We start from the raw sequence: 14,242 nt of genomic DNA, 5'->3' as shown, positions 1-14,242 counted from the left end.
TCTTGCTCTGTTAAACAGAAATATGGGAAAATATTTGGGAAATATTTAGGAACTAATAAAAAAAAATTCAAAGGGGTGCTATAAAGCTCTCAGCATATACGAGTGCACCTCTTACAAATCTCTCATTTAAATTCATATTTTCTAAGTGAAGCTTTACAATATTATACTTGTGCATAAAAAACATTATATTAGTCAGTACTGAAGCCAAATCTGGAGCTAATCTAACAAAATAAGTTATGATAATAGACCAAACTTAGTACACCCTAATTTATATGTTAAAGAAAAATATTAAACACAAAATTTAATATATATACATATATAGCTGGGGCACTTCAGATCATTTTGGAAGGGCACTTTCTATCCAAGACTACAAAGGGCATGTGCTCTGCACAGGTTGAGCCCTATGTGTGTGCACGTGCCTGTATGTTTTTTTTTTATTTTTAATTAATTTTTTATTTTTTTTGCAAGAATTTAAATGTTGTATCTTTCTACTTTTAAAGATGTTTAGTGATTACGATATTATCTTAATAAATATATCTGTTTAATAAATCTTTTTTGCTCAGATGCACCAAAATACATTGCCTCTATTTACTGGGAAATGGATTTAAATATTCATCTTCAAAATGGGGTGTGCTCATTTATGCTGAGCACTGTGCTATATGTGTATAAATGTATGTGATATTTCCAAAAAAAATCTAAATTAATTTACAATAGTATACAATAAAGTGTATTAAGTAGTAGTAAGTAACCTAGTTATTCTAATTCTAATTTAATTCTAGTATTTAAATATAATTATTAAACGTTTGCTCTATAATAATTTATATATTCAGATGTTTGTGACCACTCCACACATAAAGACAAATAATTTTTGTTTGACAAATAATGTCTTTGCATAATTAATAAAATATATTTATATTAAATATAATAATAGTTGTTGTTGTTGTTGTTATTTAATTGGTTTATTATAATTTAAATATTTTAATAAAATAATATTATTGACACATTAAGCATTATAATTTTTAATAATCAATCATATTATTAAATATTAAACTCTATATAAAATCAAATATTTTTCTACCGAGGCATATAAATGAACTCTTCAGTACACACTTTTGCATTTTTCTCAAGTTAGTTTCAACCCTGATCAAGCAAATTAAGAGTGGGCTTGTTTGGGCAAAAGGAGGGTTTCCGTCATCTAAATGGGATAAGTTCCAGATGTGGATGCAGAGAGCTGTGGCGTTACATAAGGAGAATTACAGCATCCTTTAGCCTTTCCTTCTGTGACATCCACCTCCGTCTGCCCTACAAAACCACACACATACACACGCACACACGCATCGAGTGATGGAGAGACTGAGAGATGCAGCTCAGCCTATATATAGACTGTTGCATCATAAATTAGATAATGCATCCAGTTAGAGGGGCCACGGTGGGCTTTTATGTAATAGGGTTTTCTGTTTCTTTCTCTTCATCTTCTTTTGTTGTTCCTCCAGCTGTGGGTGCTGGTGTGTAAGCACAGATAGATGCTGTAAGGACATGAAGTGACTGTTTCTAGCACTTTGCAAAGGACCAGCGTGTTCCCGCAGACGCTACTGTTATGTAATCCGTGACAACACACGCTGGCATTGCTGAAGATGTTTGTACCTTTCAGATTTTTAAGAACAGGAGTGTTTGATCTTTTTGTTGCTACTGTTACTGCATGTACAGTCATGCAGAAGGATGAGACACTGTCAGTCTGGAGATTTTTAGGAAGTGATTTTTTTTTTTTTGAGCATAATTTGCAACTGCATTCACAATGATTTCAATATAATTTTTAATAGAATTACAATATAATTTGAATTAAATTCATACAAGTTTAAAGGTATTATAATAACCCCCAGGGACACAATTTTTTAGTATTTCAATGAGTTAAAAAAAAAAAAAAAAAAAAAAGCTTAGAATATTTAAATAATTGTTAAATATTATTTTAACATCAGGAAAAAAAAACATTATTCATTTATGACTTAATTAATTTGTGTCTGCAGATTGCAGTTACAATGCAAAGACTATTTTCTCAAAATTAATATTTTTTCCCGCTCTGATCTATACATCTCCATTTTGGCAGATTTTCATATACACAAAACAGTACAGTTTTATTCATACCTGTATTCTGAAGGTTATTACAGAGGAATGTGTTGATACATAATTTGCAAAATTATATACAACATATTTATTTATTCTACAAAAAACTAAATGTGATGTAAAGAAGGATAATTAAATGAAAATATTATGATGAATTAAATGCGAATATTAAACCTGACTGCATCTAATTTTAGTGCTAAAGGTTTGCAAATTACTACGTATTTAATGAAACGATGCTTAATTTACGTACATAAATCCAGATATTAATTATATTTAAACGTCATTTAATCTGGTGTTAACTTCGTTATTTTTTCGCCCTATTTACTTGCAGTGTCAAACCATCAGTCTTAACGGAATAGGTTTATGCAACCTCATGGCTACACATTTTTTATGACTTTTTTGTTTTTCTAAATACGCATCAAAATAATACTACACCTACTGATCTTATTCTCACGTACGGGCAGGCGCAGCCATTCAAATCTTTTTGGCTCAAGACTTCCAGTTCAATTCACATCCATTCATTTTTATACATTAAAAATAGCTTGCTATGCTGCTTGATGTTGCAAACTGATATTTTCTTATCATGTTATTCTACTTTCTCTGTATAAGAGGAAGTAGTTTGACTGTTTTCTTCAGTTTATAATTCCTAGTCATTTCTCCCATAAGAAACTGAATGGGAAGTTCTAATATAATAGCAAAAATGAGAGTCGAATTTTTAGATAATACCGCATGAAATCAAAATTTATTATCTTTATTTTTACATGCATTGTTGTTCTTTAAAAAAAAGAATCTGTTTGAGTTAATCCACCGAAAAAAATGTTTGTTTTGGTAAGTCTTAAATCAAAATCTAACCCTTTGCTTCTGCTTTTGGACAGCATTTTTTCTCTCTGATGATGTCAGTTTGACGGCTTGGGTGAAATATGCTTAGCCACGCCCCTCCAACCATTAGTTTGCTACTAGTGAAAGATGAGAGGAGGAGCACAAAAATAAAACCCCGCTCCCTACTCAATACTTAGTTTTCATTGGAAATACATTATCATTCTAATTAGTGCTGCACAATATATAACTTCAGCATCCATATTGCAATGTGCGAATCTGCAATAAACATATTGCAGGATGTGCGATATTGAGTTGGGATTATAGTTGAACAGGCTGTGATTTTTTTTTGTTCAGATTATATTTTAGAATTCAACGATAACAGAGCAACAGTTTATCATCTGCCTGTGTTTTTAGGGTCTGTGACTGAGCGTTTCAAGAGAGACACTAATATAATAATACTAATAGAAAAGTCAGCAGCATCTTCTGGTTCACTCGGACTTTAAATATATTTTGAACAGCTGCTGTTTTGGCCACATATTGACCAAATAACACAATTACTACCTTCATTTGAAGCATTGAGTAACTTTAAAAGGTGATTTTGAATGTTACAGTAGACATGAGTGTTTATATGCAAACTATGAACCGTAAGCCCACTACTTACTGTTATAATTTGAATGTTTGTAACACATGAATAACATTGTCTCATGAGGACTGTTGTCAAACGCAGATTTGAATTTACCGGAGTGATTGTGCAAAAGAATAATTAGCATATGCAAATAAGATGGTGTGGGTGTTGAAATCAAGTCACAGTCTTTTAAAGATTATTCATGCTTGAATTGAATCACACTGACTTTCACTATATGGGAAAAACAATAGAAGGTGCCATGTGGGTGAGTAAAATACCACTGTCCTGTTACATCCATTAATATTAGCACATCATTTTAGTCTAACCTGTTTACTCTCAGATTCAGCAACTGTTTAAGTTATAACTGAACAACAAATAGAAAACGACCATAAAATCACACCTATGGACAAAAAGCACCTCCTTATCCTAAAACTGGCTCAAATGAAGACTGTTTACTTTTGGTTAATTATTATCAAACACTACATTTGAACCACGATTTACTGTGACACCTAGTAAAATTTCTTCAAGTATAACAGCTATACATTAAATAAATTTTGTAAAGCATATTTAAAATTATATTACTATTATTATTAATATATTACATATTAATAATAACTTTATTTAAGGCCCACAGTGCATCATCGAAATATTAATCTTAATACTTCACCAATAAGATTCAAATCACTAGCTTTTATACAGTATTTGTTAGCAAGATGTTGACTTGAGTTGTTTTTTTTATATATTAACATTATGTATAATGACTTCTAAACATTATATAATGACTTGTATACATACAGCCCCCCTTTGATATTTTTTTTCTTTTATAAATATTTCCCAAATTATGTTTAACAGAGCAAGGAAATTTTCACAGCATGTCTGATAATATTTTTTCTTCTGGAGAAAGTTTTATTTGTTTTATTTTGGCTAGAATAAAACCAGTTTTTATTTTTTAAACACTATTTTAAGGTCAAAATTATTAGCCCCTTTAAGCTATATTTATTTAGATTGTCTTCAGAACAAACCATCGTTATACAATAACTTGCCTAATTAGCCTGACCTGCCTAGTTAACCTGATTAACCTAGTTAAGCCTTTATATGTCACTTTAAGCTGTATAGAAGTGTCTTGAAAAATATTTAGTCAAATATTATTTACTGTCATCATGGTAAAGACAAAATAAATCAGTTTTTAGAAATGAGTTATTAAAACTATTATGTTTAGAAATGTGTTGAAAAATCTTCTTTCTGTTAAACAGAAATTGGGGAAAAAATAAACGGGGGTAATAATTCAGGGGGGCTAATAATTCTGACTTCATTTGTGTGTATATAAGAATAAGTTACAGTGGATTTACTCCCTTTTTTAAGTAAAGTCAACTTGTCAGTTTTAAGGCAATGAACTTACCTACTCATGTCTTTTTACACATGGTGTTTTATTTTTTACATCAATAGCTTACTCCCAGGGCCATTTATATTGAAGTTGGTATTTGTGAAGTGAATTGAACGCTCAACCCCCAACCTGGATGACTACAACATACACACACATACACCATGGACAATTTAGCTTGCCCAATTCACCTACAGCACGGCTTGGACTGTGGGGAAAACCAGAGCACCCGGAGGAAACCCACACAAACAAATGGAGAACATGCAAACTCCACACAGAAATGCCAACTGACCAGCGACCTTATTGCTGTGAGGCGACAGCGCTACTGCACCACCATGTCACCCCATCGATATGTTATGCTTTATAAAAATAGATTATTTAACCCATATTTAGAGGTTTTAAAAAGTTGCACACTATTATAAAATCACTTTCGCTCACTTGATTTAATCCTGATAGCAAAAAGACTTATATTTGACCCATAAAACGACAAAAACAGAGTTTAGTTCTTGTCTCGTGATGGAAACACCCTTATATTAGTTTTCGCTTGGCAACAAAATGGATTTAATCATTTATAAAAAATGTCCCCAGCATCATAAAGCAATGCTTTGTTTTCTCTTATCATGTTTGTGCATGTAGTTGATGGATAATTGAAGTCATAAAGTTACCTGGCCATCAGACACACATTCCAAATGTGTGAATAATGTCTGCTCTTGCTCTTATTTCTCAGAAAAGAATGAATAGTTGGAGGAAAAAGTGAAATGCTGTTCAGAAAGTAAATCAGTGACATGACAGAAATGTTTTCAACACTCACCTGGTGGAGATTATCATAATTCCAGGTTTTGTGAGCTGTACAGTTATATAATCATTGTCCAAAAAGCCAAAACATTTTGTCTCCTATTTTCTCAGCTCTGATATTCCCATCTGCTCCGCTCATTTCTTACTCATACTAGTCTAGACAAGTCTACAAAGTTTTGGAAAGCATAGACCGTCAACGCGGCTGAGAGCTGGATTATTTTAAAATACGGCAGGATGAAGACTTTTGTGCTATTATTACTCTATTAATCATTTAAATTAACTTATTTTTATAGTATATCAGGGGGTGGCTTAGGTGCCCCTCTCAGGAGGCACTTGCTCTTCACTTTGTTATCGCGTTGAGCGCCTGCCCCTGTAAGGGACTGTGGTCCGTGCACGGGCCTGACACAGACACACACAGAGACAGACACGCACAACGCGCACAATGACAGGGCTGCCAGAGCGACTCCCTTTAGATTCAACACGCATGATCGTGTTCATCAAATTTGCTTAAACTAATTGTTCTAAAGTATGGTTGTATTTCACAAGGATTCGGACACAACAAAGCAAAGCAGACACTTTCGTTGCGTTTAAGGAGGAAACACGTCAAACTTAATGACACATAAGAGGGCTCATGCTGAAAGGCAGAGGAATGCACTGTCTTTGACAGCTCGCGACTTCACCTGACACTTCCTGAGTACATTTACATAAGACACCAATACTCCGATTTTAATATGATTAAGATAATGCTCTTATTAAGAGTCTACCATGTAAGCAGCGAGTTTTGATTACCTTAAAGGATCACAGAGTCACAAAATGCAAAGGTTTTTCTTTCTGTTCGCCATGCGGTATCAAGTTCCATTAAAACAGAAGTTGAAAGTTAAAAATGAAACACCCGAAATTGCATGAAACTCTGCAGAGCCTGGTGATGCGACATTAATTGTTTTATACTGGAACCTGCTTTCAAAAAGTGCTTCCTTGGTCTTATCCAGATTTCTTTGCATGTTAAATACACGTCCACCTCAACAAGAAGTAAAAAAAACCCTGCAACTGCGTTAATTGCGTTAATTTTTTGCTTAAATATTTCAAATGAATCGCATGCGTTAACACACAAATTTTGACAGCATTAATTATTATTATTATTATTATTATTATTATTATTATTAGTAGTAGTAGTAGTAGTAGTAGTATTAATAATATTAAGTAGTAATTAATAGTAGTAGTAGTAGTAGTATTAATAATAATATGTAAATCATGTTTTGGCATTTTAGTACTTCAGTTTTAACATTTACTTCAGTTAGTTTTCATTAAGATGTCATGACAACACATAATATTTTAAATCTAATATTTCTATTTCATATATTTTTACTGCAATGATAAATAAATGAACTGTATATCGCATTATCGTTGACCAGTTATTTGACTCTTATTCCAAACAACTTTGTGTTTCTGTGAAATTGATAATGTTTGAGTTCACTGGAAGTGTTTGACGATCAGCCGGTTTCAGCTCGATTAATATGCCAAAGCATGAGATTGAGAATTATGCAATAAAGATGTCACAGTAAAGTTCTGTAATTGAAGTTGTTAATCTCCATACGCTCTAAATGTACAGCAGCCTCTGGTCATTATGAACCAAATCCAATCCCTAAAACTCAACCCGCCAACCATCCGTATTGGATTACACTATGTGGGGCAATCAGGATTTTCACAGAAACATGTTCACAGTCACATTATGTAAGCCTATGGATTATTATCTCTAAACTATGCTGGAGTCATCTCATCTTTTGCTCTCTCTCTCATCATGTCAAGCCTCTGATCGAAACTGTGAAATGGATGATGTTCTGGTTTTAAATCAAATCCAGTCCTAAAGTTTAAACTCCATAGTGCCTTATTTTAATTTAATGTAGTTAAAACAAATATGTATTTTTGCTTTTTGTAGTGAGTAAAAATGCAATTAATGTAAATAATAATTGATTAAATGTATTTTCCAATTCATATAGACTGGCCCATGTGACTGAGACTGGAAAAATAAGTCATAAGTAGATTTTCTAAATATTTGTGTAAGTTATTTCGACATGATCCATTTAAATAGATAAATAAATAAATAAATAAATAAATAAATTACCCAAAGATGGGTTGCAGCTGGAAGGGCATCCGCTGCGTAAAAACTTGCTGGATAAGTTGGTGGTTCATTCCGCTGTGGCGACCCCGGATTAATAAAGGGACTAAGCCGACAAGAAAATGAATGATGAATTAATAAATAAACATATAAACAAATAAATAAAAACAGAGTATTTCCTGTCAATAAAGCCAAATATAAGAACAATCTAGGAAGGTAGATTAAGACTTATTGCATGTTTATTTAAATATATATACAGAACTTGATCAAAAATGACTAATAATAAACATTTGAATGTATTAGTCAATTTCTTATTGATGAAGACAACAGAAACACTATTGGGTTAATCAGCATTCATGATTGAATCCCTTGAATGAACATTGTTAAATATTAAACTCATTTGTCGTCACCTGGTTTTGTCCTTCTCACAGGGGTCTCGCGCCGCAGAATAAACCAGAGCTTCAGAAGGTGATGGAGAAGAGGAAGAGAGACCAGGTGCTGAAGGCCCAGAAAGAAGAGCAGGAGGCTCACAAGAAGAGATCAGACCTGGAGATCGAGCTCATGAAGAGACGAGAGACACTTGAACAGGTGCGTGTGTCTCCTCACATACAATACAAATACATACACTAACAGATTTTTCTGTTACTTTTCTATTATGATCAGTTATTATTTGTAATCAATCATTAATAATGGTATTAATCAATGATAATAAAACACATTTTCCTGCTTCATAGTTTTGTAAAAGCTTTGATAAATTTGACTTTTTATTATGATTATTTAACCTCTTAACTGTCACCCCATTTATGTTTGAGTTCAGACTTGAAAATGATGCATAAAGGTAAAAAAAAAAAAAATATATATATATATATATATATATATATATATATATATATATATATATATATATATATATATATATATATATATATATATAATAGTACTAGCTAATAATTATTATTATTATTAGTTATGTTAATTAGGCAAGTAGGCTTGTCATGATATCTGTTTTTTGTTATACAATATATTGCACCAAAATATACTGTGATAAATGATATTACTGTCATTTTAAGATCATTTTCTGCCATTATATAATGCCAGAATGACAATATAATATCGTCACAATGCAAGTACACTCTTCCAAAGAGCACATGAAATTTTATTCTTAAGAATATTTACCTTTATTATAGTCATTTTAACCATTTAATATTTAGGCATTGGCATCAGAATGTGAAAACGTACACCATGTATAAATAAATAATAATAAATGTTAACAAATAAGTGCAAGTTAAAAAGTATTAGAGGCTGTGATATCTGCTATCAGATCTATTTTCAGTTGTCAGATACTATAATGTTTTTAACCATAATAAGTCGATATTTTGATTATTGTGACGGGCCTAAAGGCAAGTCATTGGACAACAGTTGTTGGCTCTGTGGGGGCTAATAATTTTTACCGTTAAAAATATATATTTTATTTATTTTCTTATAATTATTTTAAGGGGTTTTTCACTTTTATTTGGAAAGGACAGTAGAGGTTGCAGACAGGAAAGTATTGGGAGCAGAGAGAAGGGAAGGGTCGCCAAAGGACCTCGAGCCAGGTATCGAACTCGGGTCACCGTGAGCACCATAGTGCTGTATGTTGGCGCACCTAACCACTAGGCTATTGGCGCCGACCCGTAAAAAAAAAAAAAAAACTGAGGCTGCACAGTGGCGCAGTTCGAGCCTCAGCTGGTTCAGTTGGCATTTCAGTGTGGAGTTTGTGCAAGTCCAAAGACATGCGCTATAGGTGAATTGGGTAAGCTAAATTTTCTGTAGTGTATGTGTGTAAATAAGAGTGTGTGGACATTTCCCAGTGATGAGTTTCAGCTGGAAGGGCATCCGCTGCGAAAAAACATATGCTGGATAACTTGGTGGTTCATTCCGCTGTGCTGACCCCAGATTAATGAAGGGACTAAGCTGAAAAAAAAAGAATGAAAATGAATAAAACTAAACTGCACTCTGGAAATATTTGAAAATAATTACAATTTAATATTAATATAAATCGGTGACACAGTGAGTGTTTTCCAGTACTGGGTTGCAACTGGAAGGGCATCTGCTGTCTAAAGCATATGCTGGATAAGTTGGCGGTTCATTCCGCTGTGGCAACCCCTAGTGAATAATGTGATTAAGCTAAAGAAAAATGAATATTAATATAAATTGTAATAATAATAAGTATTTTTTTAGTATTATTATAAATAATAATAATATAAAGGCTAATAATTTTGCTATCAATATAAATAAATAATTTGACGTGTCCTTGATGAATAAAACTAAATACACTTCTATTGTTTTTGTAGCACTGTGTCAAACATGGTAATGTATCCCAATTTCAACCAAAACATGAAGCAGCCCAACATTTCCAATACTGATGATAAAAATAAGAAATGTTTCTTGAAGAGCAGATCATCATTACTGAAGGATCATGTGATGACACATTTCATGGTTTAAATGACATTTTAAACCACGTTCAATAAGAAAAAAAATAAGAAACAAAAACATACCATTTCACAATATGACACGGTGGCTCAGTGGGTAGCACTGTCACCTCACAGCAAGAAGGTCACTGGTTTGAGCCCCAGCTGGTCCAGTTGACATTTCTGTGTGGAGTTTGTATGTTCTCACCATGCTCGTGTGGGTTTCCTCCAAGTGCTCCAGTTTCCCCCCACAGTCCAAACACATGCGGTATTGGTGAACTGAATAAACTAAATTGAATGAGTGTGTAAAGATGTTCCACAGTACTGGGTTGCAGCTGGAAGGGCATCCGCTGTGTAAAACATGCTAATACTTGCCGGTTCATTCCGCTGTGGCGACCCTTGATGAATAAAGGGACTAAGCTGAAGGAGCATGAATGAATAAGTGACATTTTAAACCACATTTTTCAAATGAATGCAGCCAAAATAGGCTTCTTTCAAAAACATTATTAAAAACCACCCACTTTTGAGCGGTTGTGTGTATAATGAGTTTACAGTAAGCAAAAATGTCTGACGGAAACAATCCTATTTTATTTCAGCTGGAACTGGATCAGCATAAGGACGACGAGGAGCAAGAAAACACCCCAGAGTTCGTCAAAATGAAAAGCAATCTGAGAAGAACCAAACAAGAAGTGGACGGGCAGGAACGCAGCACCTAGAAACCCGCTTTCATGCGCATCCGTTGACATGGTAGCCGGACTGTGGTTTGTGGGGATTTCCTGGTGTTTCTCCCAAATGTGTTCCAAGTGACTGTAGACGAACGGTTCCTGTTGCCTGCTTGCAGACACAACCAGTATTCACTCGGCCTCTTTTCCTGAACAACCATCACAAATGAAGAGGATTGACCAGTTAACACACACACACACAAAACTCTTGCACATGGACGCAGCCTCTTTGCCACCGGCTTTAAAGAACATGCATGGCGGAACAAACAGAGACCACATGAGTACATTGTTGGGTATTTTTTATGATATTTTTGGAGGGGGGGCACATATTATTTTTACAATTTTATTTTCAAGAAAAAGCGGGACACTGGATGAACTCTTTTAAGCCAAAACAATCCTCTTTTATTTATGTTCAGTCTAGATGTTTTGTCGGAAAGGGTGACATTTTATTTTCTCTTTTGGCTGATGAGTAAAATGAAAAGAAAAGGAAGCTAAATATAAACTTGCAAGGTGTGACGCATCGTGCTTGCTTTTTATGAACTGTAATATTTGTGCGCTCCCTCTTGCTCGGTTTCACTAAGCAATACTAGTTCTTAGTTTTGTGAGTTTTTCTTTGCAAATATTTTTTGTTATATCTTTTTTTATGAGAATATGTTACTAATAAGTTAATACACTTCAGTTCAATGTGATATTAAATGCAAACGCATCCGTTTTCTTTCACTTGAATGAGAGAAGAGAACATGAACTTGCTTATTGATGAAGAAAGACGTGGTTTTGTGTAGATTTGAGCCAATAAATAACCACTCCTTGTGTTCCCTTAAAACTTCTTTTAATAAATATTATTATTTTATCATGTTGAATTAGTTGCTAAGGTGGTCTTTATGAATTGCTGTGTGACCAAGAAATACTAGGGGTTGTTTAAAGAAGGATATTTCCTTTATCCCTCTGGTGGTGTTTGGCTAGTTTGAGAGTAAAAAGGTGTTGATTTTCGGTGTGTGTATTCAATTCAATTCAAGTTTATTTGTGTAGTGCTTTTCACAATTATTATTGTTTCAAAGGACTTTACAAAAGGTGCACATTATTGCATTACTATCAAACTCAATAAGGTTAAGGTTATTAGTTACCATAACTTCATTAGTTACTACACTCTCAAAAATAAAGGTACACAAGCTGTCACTGGAATGGCACCTTTTCAAAAAATACAGATTTCTAAAGTATAGATTAGTACATATTAGTACCTAAAACTTTTAAGAGGAACACTTTTGTACTTTTTAGGTACTAATATGTACCCTTGAGGTATTAATATGGACCTTTTAGGTACAAATTTCTACCTTTTGACCCAGTGACAGCTCTTGTACCTTTATTTCTGAGAGTGTACCTGCTGAAGATTCTAATACCAGCAAATGAGACATTATGAATGTGGAGTTTAAGGATGCACAAATGAACTCGGTGATCTCCATAGATGTCTTCTGAGACACTTCTTTTGACATTTCAGTTATTCACGAAGAAAAAGTTTGTCCAGATTTCAATCTGCCACTATGCTGATACATAGGCATTTGTAGCTTCGAACACAAGTCCATCACGAGTCTGTCTTTTCAAAAGTGCAACTTGAGATGAAATGCTCTTATGTCCCACTGCTAACAGAAAAACCTTACTCTTCCATTAGAGTTTACAGTCTTTGGATTCAGATGTTTTATAAAATTAATGCTAATTGCCAATAATATTTAAATTTATTTATTTTGGGTTGCTTTTGAAAGATTTGATGGAACTGAAATTGAAAAAGAAAAGGCTGTTTAATATTTTTTGCAAAAATAAAATACAAAATATGTTTGCTGTTAACACAATATAACAAGGTCATAGTGAGATATATTAAAAATAAGCAAGATTAAGCCAGTAAATCTAGCAAATATTGTTGGTACTTTTGACCCACCCGTGTACTTTTATCCCTACTAACAGGGTCAAAAAAGTGAAATTTATGTTTTAAAGTTATTTTGAAGTTGTTTTACATTTGTTCAAAACACCACCTGATATTGATAGACCACACTTAAGAGGTCGTAACCACAGCAGACGTATGTTTCTCTCTAAAGCATCTTTAATGATTGAATGAATTTTTATGAAAAATGGTGCTTTTATTCCCACTCTCCCCTAGTTATAAAGTGTGTATGTATATGAAGTGTGTGTGTGTGTGTACTTGTTCCTGAAGTGTGGGCACATTTCAAGCATTTTCCCGTAATTTTCCTTGAAATGGAATGATATCCAACAAATATACACTCTCAGAAATAAAGGTACAGGAGCTGTCACTGGGGCAGTACCGTATCAAAAGGTACATATTTGTACCTGAAGGGTCCATAATGATACCTCAAATGTACTTTTTATGTGCATTTGGGTACTAATATGCACCATTGAGATATCACTGTGGACCATTTGCAGTTTTATTTTGTGAGTAATTGTTGTTTAACTTATTGTTAAACGTTTAAAACTCTCTAACAGAGTTGACATTCTACACCATTTTGTGCTTTAGCTGAAGATGCTAACCTCGGATCAGACAGCACATGTCAAGTCTAAGACAGGATTTAATGTATTTTCATCTTGTTGTTATTTATAGAAATTCACTGAAGCATCACAATAGCAGAGTTGACAAATAATTATTAATACTACTATTAGTGTATCCTCAACTTTTTGCAGATTTTAATGAGAAGACAGTAAACGACATGCCTCTGCCTTCCAGGTTCCCACAACAGGATGTGACATCACTTGGAGCAACTCACATGTTTTTTTTTTCTATCAGAGCTTTAAAGATTGCTGTGCCTATTTAAATAACTGATGTAACTGAGTTGACTAGATGTATGGATAGACATAAAATGATTTATTTTATTACTGGGCAGCACGGTGGCTCAGTGGATAGCACTGTTGCCTCATAGCTAGAAGGTCGCTGATTCGAGTCCCAGGTGGGCCATTTCTGTGTGGAGTTTACGGTGTGCTCCAGTTCCACCCCACATTCCCTCTGCCACAATCGACATGTGGTATAGGTGAATTGAATAAACTAAATGGGTCGTAGTGGGCGACACAATGGCTCAGTATTTGGCACTGTTGCCTCACAGCAAGAAGGTTGCTGGTTCAAGTCCCAGCTAAGTCAGTTGGCGATTCTGTGTGGAGTTTGCATGTTCTCTCTGGGTTCATGTGGGTTTCCTCTGCGTGCTCCAGTTTCCCCAC

General features: G+C 33.9%; 1 protein-coding gene across 2 annotated transcripts in view; it reads left to right on the top strand.

Moving 5' to 3' along the window:
- fam107b (family with sequence similarity 107 member B) overlaps positions 1-12,019 on the top strand; it is a 50,954-nt gene extending 38,935 nt beyond the window's left edge. For both annotated transcript variants that reach the window (NM_198372.3, NM_001328191.2), the window contains 2 exon segments: positions 8,289-8,445; positions 10,904-12,019. In NM_198372.3, the coding sequence (NP_938186.1) occupies positions 8,289-8,445; positions 10,904-11,023 (277 nt within the window). In that variant the 3' untranslated portion in view covers positions 11,024-12,019.
- The last annotated feature ends 2,223 nt before the right edge of the window (positions 12,020-14,242 follow it).

This window comes from Danio rerio, chromosome 18, assembly GCF_052040795.2.
Source record: "Danio rerio strain M-AB ecotype USA chromosome 18, GRCz13ab, whole genome shotgun sequence".
Classification (NCBI taxonomy): Eukaryota; Metazoa; Chordata; class Actinopteri; order Cypriniformes; family Danionidae; genus Danio; species Danio rerio.
This window is presented reverse-complemented; position numbering and strand designations above follow the sequence as displayed.